Source organism: Ipomoea nil, unplaced genomic scaffold, assembly GCF_001879475.1.
Source record: "Ipomoea nil cultivar Tokyo-kokei standard unplaced genomic scaffold, Asagao_1.1 scaffold0268, whole genome shotgun sequence".
Classification (NCBI taxonomy): Eukaryota; Viridiplantae; Streptophyta; class Magnoliopsida; order Solanales; family Convolvulaceae; genus Ipomoea; species Ipomoea nil.
The window spans coordinates 4,717,554-4,742,195 of NW_017616696.1; the positions used below are offsets into that span (position 1 = coordinate 4,717,554).

The 24,642-nt window shown below is 33.3% G+C and overlaps 1 protein-coding gene across 6 annotated transcripts; it reads right to left on the reverse strand.

Annotated features, from left to right (window-relative positions):
• Window positions 1-20,319: 20,319 nt before the first annotated feature.
• Window positions 20,320-22,907, reverse strand: LOC109149470 (probable DNA double-strand break repair Rad50 ATPase). 6 transcript variants are annotated; one of them, XM_019297265.1, is made up of 5 exons: window positions 22,310-22,907; window positions 21,374-21,484; window positions 20,852-20,941; window positions 20,711-20,752; window positions 20,320-20,656 (listed from the first exon to the last, which is right to left on the reverse strand). In XM_019297265.1, exons 1-5 carry the CDS (start codon window positions 22,562-22,564, stop codon window positions 20,624-20,626), a joined length of 531 nt encoding a protein of 176 aa, XP_019152810.1. In that variant the 5' UTR covers window positions 22,565-22,907; the 3' UTR covers window positions 20,320-20,623. The 6 variants fall into 6 exon arrangements, with proteins under 6 accessions (XP_019152810.1, XP_019152818.1, XP_019152842.1 ...); XM_019297273.1 differs by having other exon boundaries at window positions 20,320-20,618; window positions 20,676-20,752; window positions 22,310-22,906; XM_019297297.1 differs by having other exon boundaries at window positions 20,861-20,941; window positions 22,310-22,904.
• Between the last annotated feature and the right edge of the window lie 1,735 nt (window positions 22,908-24,642).

Genomic DNA, 24,642 nt, shown 5'->3' on the forward strand with positions numbered 1-24,642 from the left:
CGTTAGGGCAATTGATGCCCATTAGGCGCGTTAGTTCTATTACTTTTTTTTTCCCTCCTTTTCCTTCTCTCTCTTAATCACCTCTACAAAACGAACTAAAATCTCCATCTATTGATGTTGCTCTTATTAACTCTAGTTTTAATTTTTTATAAAAAATACAATATCATCAAAAGAGAAAGATTTGAAAGTGTTTGTCATCATATCACTGAATGGGAAGAATTGGCAGTACTGAGGAAATGCTAGTACAGACAAGTTTAATTTGAATTAGGAAGGGGGAGGGGTGTGGGTGGGTGGGTGGGGTGGGGGGGGGGGGGTTTGGGGGTGTTTCTTCTATGCTGCGCTGTTGCATGCATGCAGGCTGGCATCTGATCTGCAAGTAGAGACAATTAAGTGGGCGAGCATGCGGCATTTTTACAAGCTTACAACCGCTTGCTTCCTCCATGCTAATCGACACTCTTCTATCTGTATGCATCACTTTATAAATTTCAAAGTAAAAAACAACCCTATTTTTACAGTGTTTAATTTCATGGGAATAGTTTGTACGTACCGTTTGAACCAGGACGGGTTGGGAGCTATAGTGCTATACTATTGGAAACGGATGTAAATTGATATAAATTGATGTTGGGAGGAGGTCAGTGAAGGTTCAAGTCCAGCACCGGGTGGTGGTTAGAGGATTATATTGTTGGGCGGAGGTTGAATTGAATTGAAGGACCAAGTACTCCAGCACCCTCGTAGGCAAAGAGAATTGTCGGGCTGACTGCGATGAAAAGTCAAGTCTAGCACTAGATAACTAGGGGGTTGTTGGGCGGAGGCTTGAAGGGCCAAGTCAGCACTCTGTAAAAAATGTGACGGTATAAAGAAATAATGTTACGCCATTCGCAACGAGTTATAGCTTTTAACGTAATAGTAAACACTTGATCTTAACGATTTACACAATTTAAAACAATGGGTCAATATATGTTAGGTCATATAAGGAGTTTTATTATACTTCAAAATACATTCCCCACAAATTTTTGCTAAAAACAAAATTAACTCAAGGTGTATGTCGCACACACTATCCTTAAAACTGATTCATCACTTCCTTAAAACGAATTGGCCTGGTCGATTATAGTGTGCAAAATATCCTACCCAATACAAGGTAATTATACATGTACTGATTCATTTACACCCCAGGACGCTAGGAGCATGCGTTGAAGGGCCATCGATTTTAATTTACAAAATATTTTACCCAACACAAGGTATTTATAGAAAAATAGATATTGCGGTGGCAAATTTTCAAGCTTTCTCTTCATATTGTATTTTTTTCACCGTTTTCCATTGTTTCTATTATTAAATTAACCCGATATTATTGTCTATAGGCCTTCACATATGTCTCTCTTTCTCTCTCTGCATATTGTAATGTTTGATCCATCCTAACTTGGGATGAACGAAGAAGGCAAAAATTATGAACTACTCTTACAATAAGTTAAATTAAAGTCCACTACTGGAAATGATGAAATTTTCGACTACCTGAAAGTGATCTTAAATCAAATCGAAAACCTTGTTCCGACCACTTTTGGTATCCGGAAAAACCTTTGTTGCTATTTCCGACCACTTTTTGGTATCAACTTGATTTAAGATCACTTTCAGGTGGCCGGAAATTCCATAATTTCCAGTAGTGGTCCCTGATTGATATGTTTATGGTGAGAATAGTTAAATTAGAGTTCATCTACATTTTGTCCTAAGCAATAAGCATACAGTATTAATACAAGTAACCAAATCAATGGATGGTAGTACATAAGAGAGAATCCGAGGCTTAATTAGATTCCTTTTGCTGCTAAAGAAACAGTGCATGTGTGTTTATGCTTGTTTTGTTAGTGATTTAAGTGGGAAAGCTAATTTTGTCTAAATAAATCTTCTTGTCTTGAAGTTTAATACTAGAGGAATAAATATTGAGAGAGCTTCTTCAATTCATTTAAGTTTAATAGTAGATCATTCTTTAATTGCGGTGGAGTCAACTAATTTATCAACACCTAATGAATATAAAGTATTTTATTGTCATGTTAGAAAATAAACATTATGAGACAAATTCATGTATAGAAGATTGATGGACGGGGTACTAGGGCCCAATCGATCGGCTTTGTAGTCGTCGGTTGGTCCTAGTTCTTAGGAACTGGTCGAACCACGGCCCCTCGGCTATGGCACAATGTGAATGACCTTCGGAGACCAAAGGACAGTATAAATAAGGCGGAATTCGCAACCAACAAACCCCATGCATGTTGACAGGGCCGACCCAGAGGGGTGGGCAGGCTGGACACCTGCCCAGGACCCATCTCTAGAGGGGATCCTATAAGCCATAAGATATTATATATATATATATATATATATATATATATATATATAATATTAGTTAGTATATATTAAAATAAATTGGGTTAATTGTTGAGTTGTTGTTTAGCAATTCTAACTTTCTAATTATACCGTATTGTTGTTTTAAGAGTTGGGAATTAGGAATTTTATTTGTCTTTTAATTCTGTATAATGAAATTGTAAGTTTATTAGTTTTATTATATGAATAATGGTTTTATTTTAATTCATTTTGTGTATTGAGAACTAAGAAGGATATGCTAGAGAATATTAATCTTTGATGCAATTATTGATGATTTTGCATCAAGTAAAACACGTAGAAATTTGTCGTCATGATTGTTTTTGTATTTAACAAATTGTTGAAAATTTTCTAATCTTATTTCATGTTATTTAATATTATCAATTTTTTAGTATTATTAAATTTAAATTTTAGTTTTTCATATAGGGCCCTTTTTAAATTTCGTCCGGGGTCTATAAAATGTTTGGACCGGTCCTGCACGTTGGAGTCCATTATTTAATAGGAATTTGTTACTAATATGATTTTACTTATCTATTCACACGGTACAAATGATTCTTTATTGCGGGAAACTTTAGAAATTAGTTTCACTCTTAGACAGCGTAACTACTCTTCTTCTATAAATACACCTTCATAGACCCTGAATTCTCCTTACTCATACTTTGTTTCATTCTTATCGTTATTTCAACACTCTTCTATAATTTGAGCTTGACCCGCTGTTGACTACCTAAAAGTCATAAAACCAACAAAGATATTATTATTATTATTATTATTATTATTATAAATGCAAGCAGTATAGTAGGACCAAAAGCTTGTTAACGTATGAGAAGGCAACAAAAGAGTGGTTCACGCCAACTAATTAAATAATATAATGAATGGTACTTGAGTTGAGTAGTGACTAATAAGGTGCAGCATTAAATTAAAGACTATTATTATTCAATTCCCACTTACTATGTTGCTCAGATCATCACTTGTTTGTCGTTCGCTAATCGCTATGTTTTGTTTAGTCTTCTTCAATTCATTCGCTTCCAATTGTCGGATCGATCGATAATGTACGCTTACTTATTTGAAGGCGAAGCTGTATATATGTGTTGAGTTAGTTGCATGCATGTGACAATTTATATATATAATATATAATATAATATTTAAATATTATAATGCCACACATTCCAACCTTTCCTAACTAGCATCTTGAATTGGATTAATATACTTCATCCAACTATGGCTTCATCATATGTTTCTCTGTTGTGCTCAAGAGTTTTGATTGATTATTGAAGTTTGTATATTATTGTTAATTGTTATTAACAATCTCTTTCTCACAAAATAATAGGTCTATAGTGGATGATAATCATGATATATGGATCTAATCAATGTTGCAAAAATTCCGTCTAGGCACTGATTAATCGACGCCTAGGCGCTAGGCGCTGGCCGACCGCCTAGCGTATCACCATAATCGGTGGTCTATGCGCCTGGCCGGCTAGGCGACCGACTAGGCCGCCTAAGTGCCGTCTAGGCCGCCTAGGCACTAACTGCCTAGGCGCCGACTAGGCCGCCTAGGCACCAACTAGGTCGCCTAGTCGGCCAATTAACTATTGTTCCATTTTTTTTAAATGAGTTATTTCACTCAAAACAACATCGTTTTGAGCGAAATAACCCTAAATTCTTTAAGCTCTAGATGTTTTTTGGGTTAATATTTAACATTTTAGCATTAACTATTAAAGTATTAAATATTTTATAATTATCAAGTCTTAAAAAATTTAAAAATTTTAAACAAATTTTTTAAAAATAAAAAATAAAATAAAAAATACACTGGCGCCTAGGCGACGATTAATCCCCGCCTAGGCGCTCTAGGCACTAGGCGCTTCCCATGCACCCGATGGGCGCCTAGCGATTTTTTAAACCATGGATCTAATTCCAACCAGGCAAGGTGAATATACAAAGTTGACTAATTGGTGCAAAGCCTTAATGTTATACTCTCAAGAATGCTATTATAAGTAGGTGTAATTGCATGTGGAGTACAAATGTACAATAGGCAATAGGGCCGGGGTGCCAGGTTCAAACCTGCTTTTGCACTGAGGTGTGAGTTGAATTTTTTTGATTCAGGAAGAAGTAGGCTAGTGATTAAAAAAAAATCAAAATATAGTGTATATATATATATATATATATATATATATATATATATAGGTCTAGGATCATGTGTGAATGACTTTTTAAGTAAAAAATGTGTACAAATCTCAGTCATTGAATTAATCCAAATCTGATGCTCTTAAAAAAATCCTTTTGAATTAATAAAAATTGTGCACTTGAAATCTCAAAATCATGCACTTGAAGATACAAAAATATGCATTTGAAGGCAAAAATTCTACATTTGAAGGTAAATAGATGTGCAATTGATGCAATTTATGGTACCAAAAAAGGAAGTTATTCAACTTAAGTGTTATTAAATAAATTACCCATACAAATCGTTTGTAAATCTCACAAATTTCATTAGAAATTTAGTTATATGTTATTGGAAAAAAAAATGCAAAAGATATAACAAATATTGGCCCCGAATTGTGCACTTGAAGGCAAAAAAAATGCACTTGAATGCTAAAGACAAGCACTAGCTAGAAGGAAAAAAATGGTTCACTGAAATGCTATGTATTTTTTTTTTTTTTACACAATAGTAAGACACACATACACTTGTAGAGTAGTTATGTTGTGCATCTGTATGCACCATGCATGGTGCATACGGATGCAAAAACGACGTCGTTTTATTAAAAACGTGCGTCTCCCCTTAAAAAAAAAAAATTCAGGTTCGACCCCAGCAACAGCATTATGTTGTTCATTCATTATGGAATTTTAGTTCATAGATTATGGGATTTTAGTTCATAGACTATGGAATTATACTTCATCGATTCTGGAATTGTAGTTCATCGATTCTGAAATTTTAGTTCATAGATTCTGGAATTTTAGTTCATTCATTCTGGAATTTTTAGTTCATAGATTAGATTCTGGAATTTTAGTTCATAGATTCTGGAATTATAGTTCATCGATTCTGAAATTTTAGTTCATATGTTGTTGCTGGGAATCGAACCTGAATTTTTTTTAAAGGGGAGACGCGCGTTTTTAATAAAATGACGTCGTTTTTGCATCCATATGCACCATGCATGATGCATACGGATGCACAGCATGTGTGGCATGAAATTGGGCACTTGAATGCATAAAGAGGATCACTAGATGGCAATGGAGGAAAAAAAAAAAAACTAAAAGAGAAAATTCGAAAGAAATTAATTGTGCACTTTTAGAAAGGAAAACATGCACTAGAAGGAAAAAAAATGGTTCAATGGAATGCTATTTTTTTTTTTTTTTACACAATAGTAAAACACACTTGCACTTGTAGGCGTGAAATTAAGCACTTGAAGGCATAAAGAGGATCACTAGAAGGCAGGGGGAAAAAAAAGACTAAAAGAGAAATTTCGAAGAAAAAATTAATTATGCACTCTTAGAAAGGAAATCATGCATTTGAAGGCTACAAAACATGCACTTGAAGACCAAAATTTTACACTAAAAGGCACAAAGATGATGTTCACTCAAAGGCGAAACTATGTATTGAAAATAAATAGATGCACTCGAAGAAAAGAAAATATGCACTTGAAGAATGAAACATGCATGTGCACTCGAAGAAGAAAAATGTGCACTCGAATACAAAAATAATCTGACTTACTCAAAATTACAATAATGCCACTGCACGTTTTTTAATTAATCTTCAATCTTGGATGTTGATTTGGATTATATCTATGGTTGAGATTTATTCATTTTTTTTTTTTACCTAAACACTTCCTTCGCATATGATCCAAATTATATATATATATATATATATATATATATATATATATATATATATATATATATATATATATATATTTATATATATAAGGGTTCAGGTGCGGGTATAAGCTTCCCGTGCGGTTGTGCAGTTGACGCACCTTAAGTACACAAACCACGTACCTTAAGCACACAAACAAAGCACCTTAAGAATTCAAACTACTCACCTTAAGTACACAACCCATGCACCTAAGATTTTAAAATGACCCCCCTTAAGTTTCACACAACTGACGCACCTTAAGCATACAAATCACGCACCTTAAGAAGGAAAACAACACACCTTAATAAGGAAAATCACGCACCTTAAGTTTCAACAACTACTCACATTAAGCACAAAACTCATGCACCTTAAGCACAAACCCACGCACCTTAAGCACAAAAATCACGCACCTTCAGGAGGAAAATCACGCACTTTAAGTTTCAACAACTACTCACATTAAGCACAAAACTCATGCACCTTAAGCACAAACCCATGCACCTTAAGCACAAAAATCACGCACCTTAAGGAGGAAAATCACGCACTTTAAGTTTCAACAACTACTCACATTAAGCACAAAACTCATGCACCTTAAGCACAAAAATCACGCACCTTAAGGAGGAAAATCACGCACTTTAAGTTTCAACAAATACTCACATTAAGCACACAACCCACGCACCTTATGAAGGAACACCAAACACCTTAAATTTGATCTTGATGCAAAAATTATCAAATTGCCACAGCGGTTTTTTTTTTTTTTTTTTTTTTTTTTTTTAAATTTGGTAATCCTGGACATTGATTTAAGTAAGATCAATGGCTCAGATTTAACCGCACAACCATACATGGGCGCACCAACCGCATTTGAACCTATAACAGAATATACATAATTTTTTTGAAATGATAATACACATAATCTAACATAATACATAATACACATAAACTCTTAACTCTTAAAAAAAATCCTCTGTTTCGAATGTATATATTTTTTTGAATGCTACTAGCTCTATTACATTGTAGTATCTGTTCATATACTTTCTCAACCTACTGAAACACAGAGAGCTAATAACGCCTCCACTGAGGCTCGAACTTACAACCTTCCAAATGGAAGTCCAACCCGGATACCATTAGACCACATAGTCCTGGTATATATAATTGTATAAAAGAATGTACATAATTGTATAACAAAATACACACAAATTCCTTCACGTCAACTCCACACACAACTTAACAAAACGACGTCGTTTTGAACAGGGCGAAGTGCATAATGCATTGTGCGTCTTGGTGCACGATATAACGATTGTACCCGCATGGAGCTAGTTAGGATTTTGGAACATAATAGTATTGTTAGTAGTCCATAATGGCAAATTATGTTGTGCATCCGTATGAACCATGCATGGTGCATACGGATGCAAAAACGATGTCGGTTTATTAAAAACGCGCGTCTCACATAAAAAAAAATTCAGTTTCGATTTCCAGCAATAACATATGAACTAAAATTCCAGAATCTATTAACTAAAATTTCAGAATGAATGAACTAAAATTCCAAGAACTAAAAATTCCAAAATGAATGAACTAAAATTTCAGAATCTATGAACTAAAATTTCATAATCGATGAACTAAAATTCCAGAATCGATGAACTAAAATTCCAGAATCAATGAACTAAAATTCCAGAATCAATGAACAACATAATGCTGTTGAGGGGAATCGAAACTAAACTTTTTTTTTTAAAGTGGAATACACGTTTTTTAATAAAACGATGTCATTTTTGCATCTGTATACACCATGCATGGTGCGTACGAATGCACAGCATAACTATCCGTCCATAATACTATTGTTATCCATTAGAAACATAGTTGTAATTATTTATTTTAGACATAGTAATAGACCATAATAGTATTGTTATCCACTAAAAGCGTAGTCCATAATATTATGGATTTTGTTGTTAAGGCCCAACTTCTATGGTTTGGGCTTATGCACATAATCTCACCTTTTGGACTATAAAAGTGCATTATGCGGCAAATTATGCTATGCGCACGAGCTAAAATGGCGTCGTTTTCCTTGAAAACGACGATGTTTTAACTAAAAAAAAAAAAATGTTCGAAACGCCGTTAACGGCGTTAACGGCATATTCGTTATGAAATTATGAATATACAGTTATGACATTATGAATATACAGTTATAGAATTATGAATGTATAGTTATGGAATTATGAACTTACAATTATGAACATAGAGTTTCCAAAATTATGAATGTTCGGTATGGAATTATGAATATACAGTATGAAATTATGAATGTACAGTTATGAAATTATGAATGTACAGTTATGGAATTATGAACATAGAACTTTGACATTATGAACTTACAATTATGAACATAGAGGTTCGAAAATTATGAATTTACAGTTATTGAATTATGAATGTACAGTTATGGAACTATGAATGTACAGTTATGAAATTATGAACACAAAGTTGTGAATATATGCTCCTATAACGAAGCGGTCTGAAATTAAATTTAAAAAAAAAAAAAGAGGGAAGATAACGGTGCCGTGCCCATGATGCACGCTGGGCACGAGCCCACAGCATAACTATCCGCATTATTCGCTTATGGCTGTAACTTTGAACTTATATATATACTCAAATTTTCCTCCGTATTCTGGATATAATTTCAGCCTTTTTATGGCAAATTATTTTTTGGAACCGTGTCCGTTGGGACGTTATGCCATGGAACCGTGTTCACCATTCATGGTGAACACGGTTCCAACGGTGTTAGTACACCGTTATCTTCTTCTTCTTTTTCTTTTTTTTTTATTTATTTATTTTTTAATTAATTGCTTGACTTTTCTTCTTTATTTTCACATTTTGCGGTTTCACTTTAATTTGAGGTGAACAAAGATTTCGGACATTCATAAATTATGAATTCATGCCTGCACATTCACTTTGGAACCATGCCTACACATTCCCGTCCGAAAACACGGACATTCATAAATTATGAATCCATGCCTGCACATTCACTTTGGAACCATGCCTGCACATTCACTTTGGAACCATGCCTACACATTCACTTTGGAACCATGAGATTATGAATTTTCTGTTATAAGATTATGAATTTTCTGTTATGAGATTATGAATTTTCTGTTATGAGATTATGAATTTTCTGTTATGCGATTATGAATTTTCTGTTATGAGATTATGAATTTTCATTACATTCATAATTTCGGACGTTCATAAATTATGAATTCATGCCTGCACATTCACTTTGGAACCATGCCTACATATTCCCGTCCGAAATCACGGACATTCATAAATTATGAATCTATGCATGCACATTCACTTTGGAACCATGCCTACACATTCACTTTGGAACCATGAGATTATGAATTTTCTGTTATAAGATTATGAATTTTCTGTAATGAGATTATGAATTTTCAGTTGTGAGATTATGAATTTTCTGTTATGCGATTATGAATTTTCTGTTATGAGATTATGAATTTTCATAAAATTCATAATCTCATAACAGAAAATTCATAATTTGATCAAACGCGCGCCGTTAACTCCACATCCGCGAATTTTTTTTTTTTTTTTTTTTGCCTAAAAATGACGTCGTTTTGCCTTGTGTTCACCATTCTCGGTGAACACGATTCCATGGCATAATTTGCGGTGTCCGTTAGCGGCCTTTGTCTTCAGAAATCTATATTTATAATTATTGAACTCTATGTTTATAATTTTTGAATTTCATATTCACAATTATTGAACTCTATGTTTATAATTTTTGAATTTCATATTCACAATTATTGAACTCTATATTCACAATTATAGAATTCTATATTCATAATTATAGAACTTTATATTCATAATTCATAAACTCTATATTCACAATTTTTTATGTCGCAAAATTCTTTTAACAAATTAAGAAAAAAAAAATTTGATTGGCGGAGGAAAACGATGTCATTAACAATACCGTTACTCCAAAATTATCGAACCGTTTCCATTTGCCACGGCATAACAATTGCCTTTTTATCAAAGCATGTTTCTCAGATATACAACCAAATTATTTGTTGGGATAAATATGTCCAACTCAAACGCCTGGGCCCAATTAAGTATTTATTTGACAGGCCCAAACATGAAGCCTGTTATTTTGGTCAGGCTTCAGACAAACTTAATTTTGTTCAATCCTTATGCCATCGAACCGTGTTCACCATGGAACCGTGTTCTCACCGTCCATGATGAACACGGTCACAACGGCAACGACACCGTTATCTTTTTTTTTTTTTTTTTTTTTTTTGGTTCTCTCTCTTAATTAACAGCGCGACTTTTCTTCTTCATTTTTACATTTCGCGATTTCACTTCCTCTTCGTGCAAGCTTCTTCAATACTCATAAATTATGAATTTGCAGACATAGATTTATAAATGTGCAATTATGAAATTATGAATATTCGTTTATGAGATTTTGAATTTTCTGTTATGAAATTATGAATTTTCTGTTATGAGATTATGAATTTACAGAAAATTCATAATTACATAACTGTAAATTCATAATCTCATAACATAAAATTCATAATCTCTGTTATGAGGTATGAATTTACAAAAAATTCATAATTACATATTGTAAATTCATAATCTCATAACAGAAAATTCATAATTTAATAAATATAAATTCATAATCTGAACATAAAATGCAAAAAGTCGTTACTATTTTTTTTTTCTTCATAAAAACGACGCCATTTGGGCCCGTGTTCACCATTCATGGTGAACACGTTTCCGGCACATAATTTGCGAATTTTGTTACGACACGTGTTAACGAACAATTGTTAATTGTTATACTATGGACCAATATCTATCTTGTATTATGAATCTAGTTAACATAGTAGACACATAATCTAAAAGTTATTTTAAATTAGGGTCCATAAGGTAAGGTAAACTTTAATCAATGCTATAATTTGCCTAGCATGGAAATTATTGTCACCATCTGTGAGATATAATACGTCATCTAAGTTTTTTTTTTTTCTTAAAAAATACGTCATCGAAGTTAATACTTGTATAAATAGTATAATTCAAGACATTGTTTTAGGGATCAACTTTTATTATTTTCGAACCGTTGCACTGTCCGAATTTTTGTACCACCAATTGAAAAGAGCCAATGAAATTAAAGAAAAAGATCATAATTGAATCTCATTAACTTATAATAAAATATGATTTAATAAATATAAAAATGGTTGCATTAACATAATGATTGTAAATAATAATACAGAATCAGATTCTACTCCAAGCTGGTTGCAGAGTATGTGACAAAGGGAATTCAAAGTTCAAAAAGGAAATATGGGTGGAAGTTATAGACGGTTGGTCCACCACAACGGTTAGAATGTTATATTTATTCAACTCCTAATTTTATTTTTAGTTCTTGCATGTGCATACCGTAACACGTTAATGTTGGATGCTTGGATTTATTTGAACCACTTGCTTTATTTATTCTAATTTTAGATACTAGTTTTACGCGTGCATTACGCTTCTGATTTAATGCTTAATGTTTATATTTAAATAAGTAATTCAAAGTATATTAATACAAGATTATATAGAAGAAGTTCATTATAGTTGACATTAAAATTAAAGTTTAATTTACACTTTTCTAAAAATAATTATTTGAATCTTATAGTTGGTATGGTATTATGTACTATATACAACATTTAGTTGAAACCGGTGGCGGATCCATACTCATATACTTTGTTTCATTCATCTTGTTAGTAAATGATATAATAGAGGATAAAATAGAAAAAATTAAAAAAACATACTAAAATCAAAACAATATCAACCATTAATTTCAGCAAACAATTGGACCAACAACTTTTAATTCTCATTATAGGCCTAATCTTATTGGCTCTTATTAGATTATATTATATAGTATATAGACTAGCATTTTTATGTGTAATGCACAAAGATTTTGATCCAATATTAAAATTTATTAAAATTATTAATAAAAATAGAAAACGCTATAACCCCTAATTTTACAACTCACAAATCAACCACTCCATGATGTAATAGAGTGAGTAAAAAAAAAAAAAAAACTCCATGATGTGGCAAAATCTTAGGCATTAGTTTTCTTCTTTTAAAAAAAAAATAATTCTATTAATGTTTAGGATTATGCCACATCATAGAGTGGTGGTTTGTGAGTGGTAAAATTGGAGGTGTGTAGCATAATTTATAAAAATAATTTTAAAATATTATTCTAGAAAGTTATACATATGAAAATCTTATATTTTGAAAAAAAAAAAAAAAAAAAAAAAAAAAAAAAAAAGAGATACAATTTGATTTTTTTCATAAATTAATTATTATCATATTATTTTTGTTTATAATTGAAGCAAGCAAGGTTGGCGCTTATTAACAAATCCCTCCTGCTCAATTATATAAAGCCAGCTAATACTGTGGATACTAATCGCAGCTTGAGTGTGCCGGCAAATAGTGTGGTACCGTTAGTCTATGCGACTATGCGAATAGATTAAGGGTGTGTTTGGTTCACACATAGAAATCGGAATCGGAATGGGTATCAAATACTTGGTAATGGTAATGGTAATGGGTTTTAGTGGAAGTACTTAATATGTTTGGTAGTACGGTAGAATGGGAATGGTTACTAATAGTAGTGCTTGAAAATAAATAAGGGAATGAAACCCTTATTTTATTTGGGTATGGGTTTTTCAATTGATGGGGTATTCAAAACCCATAGTAGTGTTCTAAAAACCTATCAACCAAACGACAACAATCACTTTCATACTCATTCCTATGGGCAAAATCCACCAACCAAACACACCCTAAGTGTTTTTGTTGATGCGGTTGTCTTCCCGGACACTGGCGAAGCGTTTTTTGGCCTTTTTGCAAGGGATAACAATGGAGACTTTGCGGGGCTAAGAATGGACCTATCAGATGCTTGAATGATGTTCATTTAACGGAAGCGTTGGCAGTGAAGGTAGCCCTATCTTAGCTTAAGGATAGGGGTTTTAACAAGATTGCTATCTTTTCTGATTGTCAGAGTGTATGCAAGTTGCTCAATGGTACGTCTCAGGATCTTTCATATGCAGGCTGTGTGTTGTGAGAGTGCCGGGCTTTTCAATAACACTTTGAAATGGTGTCTTTTCAATATGTGTCTAGATCAGTGAACAAATTGACTCACGCTTTGGCTCGAGCTACGCGTTCTCAGACTCCCAATTGTTGGTTGTTCTCTGTTCCTTCTTTGTATTGAACATTTGCTTTAATAAAATTTTTTGATTTGGTTTTCAAAAAAAAAAAGTAATTTAAATATGTAAGCCAATAATTTTGGAATAAAATTAATATAATGGCTAATAAATATGGTGTGATTAATTAGATTGTAATAATATTTACTTTAATTAGTTTTAATTTCCTTAATAAAATCTTATACAATTGATTTTAACGAGAGATTAACGAATTTATATAAAATGTAAGAGTAACATTTGTGTAATTATTATTGTATGGACCATGATCCACACATTCAGTATAAAAATAATGTGCATTCAGTACAAAATTAATGTACATTGTATTTAGGGGATGTACATTATTTTTATTCTGAGTGTACATTATATTGTATAATGTACATTCAGTACTAAAATAATGTACATTTAGTATATTAAAAATGTACTTTTTATTATGGTCCACATGTGGACCATGATCCACACAATAATTTGCCACATTTGTGTGAGATCGTCTTACGGGTCTCAATATGTGAGGTGGGCCGGATATTTAGTTAATGGGTCAAATCTTTGATTAATGGGTCGGATCTTTGGCCTCATTAATCAAAAATTTGACCCGTCTCACAAATTGAAACCCGTGACACAATCTCACACAAGTTTTTGCCATAATGTAATGAATATAACTTTGTCAAGTTAAAAGTATAATATATATATATATATATATATATATATATATATATATATATATATATATATATATATATATATATAGCATTTCAAACTTGATCTATAAATCTATTAGCACTATATAAAAAAGGACAAAATTAGTGATATAACTTAAATTTAGATATATAATATAACACTTGTGTGAGACCATCACACGGGTCTAAATATGTGAGACGGGCTTTTAACATCATTAGTCAATTTAGACCAATGCGATGGTCTCACACAAATTTTTGCCTAATATTTTTAGATATTTTCTAACATATTAGTTAATAATTAATTAGTTGTGACCATAGTGCAATTCTAATTTCAAACCGAAGGTTCACAATTACAGAATATATGAAATTGGAATTGGAACCTATGAGGAAGGTTCAATTCTAGTGATATATGTGCATCGTTTTAGATTCAAATCGCAAGTGCAACCCTTTTTTTCATTTTTTAAATTCCAACTTTCATTATTTTCAATTTTCAAAATTGTAAATTTGAAGTTCCAAATGAAATGTGTGCGTATGTATTTGTATTAGATAAATAAATAATTTAAAAAAAAAAAAAAAAAGTGTTCATAATTGGAACTAGTTCAAAAAAAAAAAAAAATCATGAATCTGAATTGGAACCTTATAGATTTGGTATAGGGTTCCGATTATGATCTTTAAACGAAACTGCCATATTCAGGGGCGGATCCAGAAATCTTTGCCAGTGAAGTCGAAAGATTAAAAGCTAATAAATTATTTTGAAAAAGAAAATACTTAGAGGCTGATTCATAAATATTGTTAATTAGGATGAAAAATTAAAATACATCAAAATGAGATAATAAAAAAAAATATTCAAAACAAAATATGGAATATAATTAATTAGATAAAATAATTTGAATAAAAAAACACATTATAAAACAATCATATCACTATTAATATTAAAAAACAAGAAAAAATACACAATATTACAAATAAAAATTTCACAAAATATGAAATATAATTAATTAGATAAAATAGTTCAAATAAAAAACATATTATAAATCACTCATATCACTATTAATATCAAAAAATAAGATTAAAAAAAAAACACAATGTTACAAATAAAAAATTCAATTTGAATTATAATCTCAATATAAATTCATTTTTTCCAAAAGGTTGAACCCCAACCCTAAGGGCCCCACACACATGAACCACAGGAGCTACACCTTTGCTCTGCAAAGCCGCTGGTGAGACTCGATCCCTGGTCAGCTCAATATAAATTCATGCTTGTAGGATTTGAGCCCATAACAATTACAGCACGTTTGGTTCACGGAATGAATTTTGAGGTAATAGGAATGCTATTCCATAAGGAATGGAATAGGCAAGAAATAGAATAGGAATTGTATTCTATTGTTTGGTTCGCGGAAGGAATAGACTTTAGGAATTATATTACAGTGTTTGGTTGATTTAAGGAATAGAAATGAAATATGTTTTAAAAGACATAAATACCCTTATAAAAATATGTGATGGTGGCGGCGGCGCTGGCGATGGTGGTGGTGGTGGTGGCGGCGCTGGCGATGGCGGTGATGGTGGTGGCGGTGGCGGTGGTGGTGGCGGTGGCGATGGTGGTGGCGGTGGTGGTGATGGTGGTGGTGGCGGTGGTGATGGTGCTGCTGGGGTGGTAGTGGTGGTGGTGGCGGTGGCAGTGGTGGGGGCGATAGTGGTGGTGGTGACGGTGACGGTTGTGGCAGTGGTGGTGGGGGCGGCGACGTTGTGGCGGTGGTGGTGGTGGTGGTGACGGTGGTGCTGCTGGGTGGTGATTCTGGTGGTGGCGACGACGGCGGCGACGGTGATGGTGGTGGTGGCGACGACGGTGGTGAAATAGGATAAATTTATATATAGGATAAAAAAAATTAGGTTAAAGAAAGGGGTAAAAAAGAAAATAGATTCTAAAATCTATTCCTGAGCGTTCAGTAATAGGCTAATACTAGGGGGGCCCTAGTAATAGCTATTACCTTATTTGAGGTAATAGGCTATTACCAGGAATATTATTCCTGGTAATAGAAATGGTTACTAAACAAAGGAATAGGCTTATTACTGAGATGCTATGACATTCTCGGCCTATTCCGTGAACCAAACGGGCCATTAGGGATACAATCTAAGCTAACTCATCCTTTTTTTTTTTTTTTTTTTTTTTGAAAGCAACTCATCCTTTGATTATATGTATGTAAATTTAATAACTATAAGTTAATTATGTATATACAAGGGACCTCTATATATATATATATATATGGGATGGAGGTAAGGGGAGTGGGGGCAACTGCCCCCACTGGTCGTATCTGTGACATAACTCTAATATCACTTATTAAGATTAAGTGTTCACCTTTATCTAAAAAAATATAGTTAGTAACGAAAGTGTAACTTTATTTTTTTATACCGTCTCATTTTCGAGAGGTAAGATGTTAGACTTGCTCTTTAAATCTTTACCCAAAATGTTAAACTACTTGACTATTCACCAACCTTCGCCAAACCTTAAATATAATGCATTTCAGTCATTGCAGTGGAAAGTAAAATTGGAGTAATGAAATCATTTTTCATCCCACATTTTCTTTCCACCTAACCACACTCTAAACAAAATGTCAACAACGTGGGGCTCAATAATTTATCTTAATTAATCACCATAGTAGGACTTTAAAATGAACCAAATTCATTTGGACACGTCACTAGGAAATAAAACTGCAATATTTTAGGGAATAAAGTACCATTAAATAAATGCTAATATTATATATAAAATTAGAGGTGACCGTAAATTCAGTTATTCAGTATTGTAAAAATTGATCTAGGCGGTCGACTATGTGATAGGCGCTCTAGAACGAGACAATTTCAGCTATACGTGACTTTTAGTTGGTTGGCCGACTAGGCGTCCTAAGTGTCGAGTTGGGCATCTAACTCCACCTAGTTGGCACCTAATTGGACTGAGTGGTACTTTTTGCTTGCTCGATTGCTCCTTTTCTATATTCCTCCAGCCATGTACTCAACTAACCATCTAACATATGTAATTGACTAGTTTGTGAGATTATAATAGTCTAACAACTAACAGCCCTGTGTGGAAAAAGTGGAGCTGATATACTCAAATTACTCGACCGCTCTAGACGCTAAGCGTCCCCGGGCGCCCGACTAGCACTTAGCGCCTTCTACAACATTAACGATAATTTAAGTTTGGTTCAAGCTAGATTTTTCTTAAGGACTAACGGATGACATGAGTGAGACCACCAGTTCCAAAGCTCTGGAGTCTGACTCAGACAATTGTAAAACTGGTCTGGAATCCAGGGAGGATCGAAGCCGAGCCGAAAGAGTTGGTCAAGTATATATATATATAATTCGTCACAATGGTCACATCTATCTGGAATATGTCATATCGTTGTTAAGTATATAGTGTGAATGTTTGGATACAACAAATTATTGGGTAGGATTTGGTGGCGTTTGTCAAATGGGTATCTTAGTGGCATAAGATAACAAACAAAGAAATAGTAAAGCAGGCCTTGGCAGCTCTTTATCCCTCCCTTTTTCTTTGTAAAGTGGCTGCCTTTTGTTCTACTTTACCCTTTTCCCATCCCATCCCATACTATATTTCCCAAACCGAATATGTAAGAAACTTGCTTCTCACTCATACTTTCATTTTCTTTTCTTCTTTTCCTTGCTTTTTAATATCATTCTAATCATAATTACATAGTTTAATACCTTAATATTATATATAATAATAAATGTGTAAATGCCGTTGTTGCGATGTCACCTAATCTGGAGCGACGTGTTAAAATCGTGCTGAACTGTAGGCACTTCTTTTGGATGGGACAGTTGGCTTGGAGATTTAAGGTTGTTCCATTTCCAAAGAAAGATCGAATTCTTGGCCGTTGGTTAAGGATGGATGAGTCTCTTCCATTCAACCACACCCTCTAGGTTACTAATATGAAATTATGTTTGATAATGCCACCCAACTATAAGCTAAGGTAGAAAACATAGAACATCTATTCTTATTCTCTGACCAATTCTAGTAATTTATTTTACTATGAAGTATTTGGAAACCCTAAAACTATTCAATAGATTTCTGGACTTTTTCCATGTGGGAGAAGGGGGGAAATAATTGTCAAGTGTCCTGGTTTCGTAGTTCTTACCTTACCAAAAGTGAGATTTACAACTGTATAAGGTATAGACTCAAAGTACATTTCATGCAATCATAAATGATTCTAGTACAATTTTTCTTCAATTGGAATATGAATAACTTTTATACAAAAAATATTATTTTTATAAAATATTATATCTATTAAATAACTTAACTTACCACACATATATTATTATGAATATAAATATTTTTTAAAACTATGAAAATTTATATGACTAGTCTGATCATAACGCACTACTGGAAATTATGTAATTTCCGACCACCTGAAAGTGATCTTAAATCAAGTCGAAAGCCTTGTTCCGACCACTTTTGATATCCGGAAAAACCTTTCTTGCTATTTCCGACCACTTTTTGATATCAATTTGATTCAAGATCACTTTCAGGTGGTCGTAAATTTCATAATTTCCAGTAGTGACGTATCATGAAAAACATGTATTTATAGGCTTATTATGATAACTAAATATAAGAATATTATAAGGAAAAAAAAAAAACCTAAACTAAATTCTATCTCATAAAAATCTATAACTGTGTGTGCTTTCAAAAAAAAAAAAAAATTAATTGTAATTTCTAATACACCCCTCAAGCTAGAGCATATGGTTGCGAAAAACTTGCAGATCCACATAATATGTAGCTAACACATCCTCAATCAGGATCTACTGGTCAGCAATCTTATAATTGAACTCCTCGGGAAAACAATACAGCATACCAAAACAACAAAAACCCATGAGAAACTCACTGTCATTGGGAGGTGATATGCCAACGGACAACACCAAAATGCCAGAACAAAGACCCTTGGAAAATACTGAGATTAGACACCTGAAAGTTCTTGATTTAAGGCTATTGCTCTGATACCATATTAAAATTTAAATAAGGTCCGACAGGTGGCTAATGATACCACCCGCCGGAAAGGCAAGAATAGTAGTAGAAGGAAAATTAATATAAAACTAAGAAAATTTATATTACTAGTCTAATATGAGTATAAATATTAGTTTTGCCCCAAAAGTGATAGTGAATAGGTAGAGCATAATTCTCATATCGGAATGACATAATTCTTGTCAACACTTATTCATCGAACTCATTGTACTTTTAATTTTTTTTCATTAATGATCTTATTATTTTACAAAAATAACACTCTTTGTGTTTCTCGACATCATTATAACATAAATTTTCTTCATGCATTTTCCATTAAAACCATTTAAGGTAATTGAGAACACATGAAAAATTTTAAGATGTTGATCAATACTAGCATCTTTTGTATTCAACAGCACTCTGAAGTTAATACGGAATAGTAAATACTTCGACTTTGTACCAAGTATTGTAGGATTTTGTCTCCTAGTACTCCGTACAAACTTAAAACCTCTCCCAAAGCTTTTAGCTTGTACTCACACACACACATAGGTTGGTTGGGTGAGTTCAAATGAGAACAACCTCATTCCATAAAAAGTGGTGACTAATCTCAATCACTCATCAAAATTCATCGATAATGAAAGATTTTAGTAAATAAAAAAAAAAAACACATAATGAATCTTATAATTATTACAAACTCTCAAATTACAATATTTATAAATCTCATTCCGTCATTTTCGCCCTTAATTTTTAACAACCTTCAACTATTGATTTATTCAAATAGATAGAACATATCAATCCTTACCTTTTACCTAGCTTGTTCTCAATAAACCCTTCACCTATTGAGAGAGGTGCATTGAACTCATTCCAAACGCAACATATATATGGTCAAATATTTGAATCACAATTCTCCAATTGTCAGGAAAATGACAATTTCAACCTAAGAAAGTAAAAAATTGGAAAGATAATAATATATGGAGAGATAGGACCACCAAAAATTACTAGTAAAAAGAAAGCATATCTAAATGCATAAGCATTGAAAGGAACAAGAAACCACCTATATTTATAATGTAATGTAACTAACTTGAAAATGATGTAAAACCACAACATCTAACAAATGAAATCATCAATGATAGGCTGGCTACTATGATAGTTCATGTGTAGTTGAGTACTAGGAAGCAATCAAAAGCATATAAGTTCCCCTTCCAACATGGTACAACATTATGGGCAAATTGAAGTTGAATCAAGAGAGAAATGACAAGAATCCATAGCTGAGAGTTGAGACCTGCTTTTTTGTTACAAACCTGTTTACAGGGGTATGTCCCTCGGGATCTAAAGTCAGACATCAAAAGCTAAGAGCAAGACAACCAAAAGCGGAATAAGAAAGAAGAAGAAGAAGAAGAAGAAAACTTACAACCCGACACAAAAAACACCCATATATAATTAAGACTGTCTTTTTACTTAAATACATCACACGCATGGCCTAATTAGTCACGAGACTTTCGATTAGCGGGGGGAGAAGATTTCAGCGTAGCGTTTCTATGCTCTTGCTCAGCTCCTCCAACTTCTTCAGAAGATTTCAGCGTAGCGTTTCTATGCTCTTGCTCAGCTCCTCCAACTTCTTCATCCTCAACTTCTCGCTTTCACTCACCAGCTGCATTATTGGACAGTGTGGTAACTGGTAAGTACGTTGTATGATTGAAAGTATCGGAGGTAAAGACGAGTAGTGAAGTGAAAAGCAATGAAAACCTACGTTACTGACCTCCGTCAACCTTGTGATTAGCTGTACTTTTTCCTTGTGCTTCTCATTGAAGGCCTCGAGAGCTTCTTTGTACTCTCTCTCCTGTTATCGAGAACACAGAATTATAGTCCAATATGGTTCTTGAAATGGTTGAATAAGCAAACTATTCTCCGCTTTAAGCTCTTTACGATGAGTAAAACCATAACTTAAGAGAAACAAGGCCACCGTGACAAAAGGATAACAAGGGGGCATCATGATTTCAGAGAACATGAGTGGTCCATTAATACAGCCAAACCATCCATTTCTATCCTCCATTATTGAATTTATCTTTGTCTGTAAGATTCATTTACATAGGTTATACTAATTAGGTTATTTCACTCCCCGCCCCACGCAATTTAACCCTTCCTCCTTTGTGTGGGGTGGGGTGGGGGGTTAAGCCGTTAAAAGGGTATGTAGATTTACCAAATACCAAATGGAGATGAAATGGAAGATATGTGAACAGAAATTCAAGAAAATACTGTTGAGATGTTTCACCTTCTTCTGGCAAGTCTGTCCCAATGGTTTTAACTCCTTGTTAACCGTATCAATCTTCTTGCGAACGAGAGAAACTTCCTTCTTCATTGGATCTGCTAGCGCTTCTAGTTCCTAAAACAACATTAAAAGTGCCCATAATTGAGTTCAAAGGAAATACAATGATGGATGAGGTGGAGATAGCAGAGAAGGGACAAAATTTTGACACCAGTGACCGTTGCATTTTGAAAATTTCAAGAACATTTCCGGATCTTTACAATACCCACCACTCAAATTTTCTTGGAATTATACAACTTATCTCTATTCTAGAAAAGGAACAGGCAAACCCAGATTCCTCCATCAAATTAAGAAGCAGTATATTCTGGTACTGGTTCAAAGTATGAAACCTCAAATTAAGGTAGCTAATTTGTGGGCTGAGGATAGATGATTTGGAAAATAAGACTTAAATCCAACATCCTTTTGAGAATTTGTGAGTGGGTTTTGCCCCTCCCCCCCACCCCACCACAAGGGGTGGGTGGGGGGTATACAAAGACATATACTTTTTCAAATTAACCTATTTTACTGTTCATGAGCTTGAGCAGAAATTCAAGATCTAGACGATATACGGACGCAATTTCACGGCAAACAAAATTAATTTCACTCTTTAGGTAACCTATTTCATGACAGTGGAAAAAAGTTTCATCTTTTACCACCAAAATTTGGTAAAAAAAAAAAAAAAAAAAAGTTGGAGCATCTGAATTTCCTTTAAGTACACAAGAAGTTCAAGGAGACTGTGGAGATAAATTTAGATTCCTGGATAAGGGAAATAAAATATTTAAAAAAAAAAAAAGGACAATAATACTGTTAAATAAAGACAAATTCATTTGCTGAGGGGAAAAAATAAAAAATTTTGACAAGAAAATAGAGGAAAATAAGAATCTAGAGAAACCATGAAAATACCTCGCGAATGGTAGCCAAACGCCTGGTTTCTTCTTCAATACGGCCAAGCTGAGCCTGGACTTTCTCCCTGACCTCGAGCTTCTTCTTCTCAATCTCCTCTTCTTTAGCCTTGAAGGTGGAGAGAGCAGACCTAGACATCTCCTCGTCTTCCTTAGTCATGGTGCCATTGAAGCTCAAGCTCCCAGAAATTTGGCCAGACTGCATCAGTGTCTGAAGCTGAGTCTGTGACTCTCCTCCTTGTCTCTGGTTCTGCATCGTCTCTCCTCCTCCTCCTGCTTCTTCTTCTTGTTCTACCACTTCCGCCGTAGCTGCTACTTCTTCTTCTTCTTCTTCTTGTTTGCACTGAAAACACCGAAGAAAAAGCGAAACCCTTCTTTTCCCCTCAATTTTTTCTGGTTTTTAATTATTTTTTGCGGCTTCTTTGGTTTGGGTTGCTAGCTTTTATGTTTTGTTTCTCTCTCTCTATCTCTATCACTATCTCTATCTCTCCCCCGAGTATTTCTCTCTCTAAATGAATCTCTATGCTTTTGCTTTTGCTTTGGGTTTGGTGGTGTGGGGAGAGGGGCTCTCTCGGTTTTGTACTGTTTGCAGGTGCTTATGAACAAGCCTGCCTGGCTGCGACTCCCTTCACGCCTGTTCCCTTTTCTTATAATCCACACTAACTATTTCCCATTTTCTTATTCAAAATCAATAACTGCAAATATTAAAATGTCTTAAATAGTTTTTACTTTTAATTTTTTACTAATCTTTATGTGGTAAAAATATAATTAGTTTCGGTGTATAATTCTAATTGACCAGAATTATTTTTCTCCATTTGTCAAACACTGGAAACTTGAAAAATGATTTTTAGAAAATATTTTCTGGGTTTCTAAACACACCCTAATAGCCCGTTTGGTTCGCTGGAAAATATTTGATGGAAAATGGAATTCAAATTCCATGGAAAACAAATTACTAGGAAAATAGATTCCATTGTTTGATTGGTGAAAAAGAAATTACTGAAAATATGAATTCTATTGTTTGGTTGGGTTTGGAATGTTAAGAACTTATGAATATAAAGACCAATTTGTCCTTAACAATAATATATACATGTGTAATTAATAAATTTTGATGAAGGTAAAATAGTCTAATATTATTATACTTTCTTCCCAAATCCTTTGGAAAACAAAATACCAATAGAATTATTAAAATTTCCAAATTTAAGTCAATATCAATAGAATTATTAGTAATTACTAATAACCAAACGTCTCCCACAGGGCACTCTCGTATTGACCTTGTGGATTGAATGAGCCAACAACATCAAAACTTGGAAAAGGTGACCATCAACAACACAATAAATATATGTACACTCTTATGCCAAATCCATGGTTTGTCTCAGCACTTGTGTCTATCTTTTTAGTTGTTTATTTTCCCTCATGAACTAACTTAATTATTCAACAAGATAATAAAGTTGTGGCTTTGAATTTCAACTTTGAAGCCAAGATCATTGAGTGTCAGAGAGTAAGAAATTATTCAAAAATTTAGGTAAAAGTTTGGTATAAAAAATGGATAGGAAGAGAAATGAGGAGTAATCCCTTTCATCATATTGTCAGAAGGAAACGACATGGATTAGAGTAATGCATTTGTTTTGAAAAATTAATGTGTGGATCATTTATTAAATATAAAACAAATTGATCAGTTAGCGTTGATTGTTTTGCAATTTTTTTGAATAGTATTATGTAAATGTTATAATTGAATATCATGAGGTATGAATTTTTTAGAGCCGATTAACGTTAGAAAATTATAATGGAATTCACTTAGGGATTATATGCATCTATTTCTTTAATATAAGAAAACTAATTAGATTGTAAGGTGTAAAATGCTTTATTCATTTTAAAAAGTAAGGGTTACATTTATCAGAATCTTCAAAAAAAAAAAAAAGGTGGGGGGGTGGGGGGTGGAGGAATTAAACAAATTGAGATACACAAAACAAATGAGCAATAAGTTACCATATCTTTCTTGAAATGCAAGTGCACATTGTAAGAATTCCAGCCTTTGATGAGTTGCCAAAAATTCTCTAAGCACTTGGTTGATTCCGCATACAGTCAATTTAATCAATTAAGCATCACTTTCTGGTTCACCAATTTTTACCATTTCTACAGTGAAAATCAATGCATCAAGAACACAAAAATGTCAATGAATCATCTTACTTTTGGGTCTGCATATTTAATTCTTCCCCAGAAGTAAAATGGAGAATTTGATGAAGCGAATTAAACTTTATTGATCCAAAAGACCCCACACTACCTGAAATATTCAAAACAAATCCACATATAAGAGATAAATAACTGCATAATTAA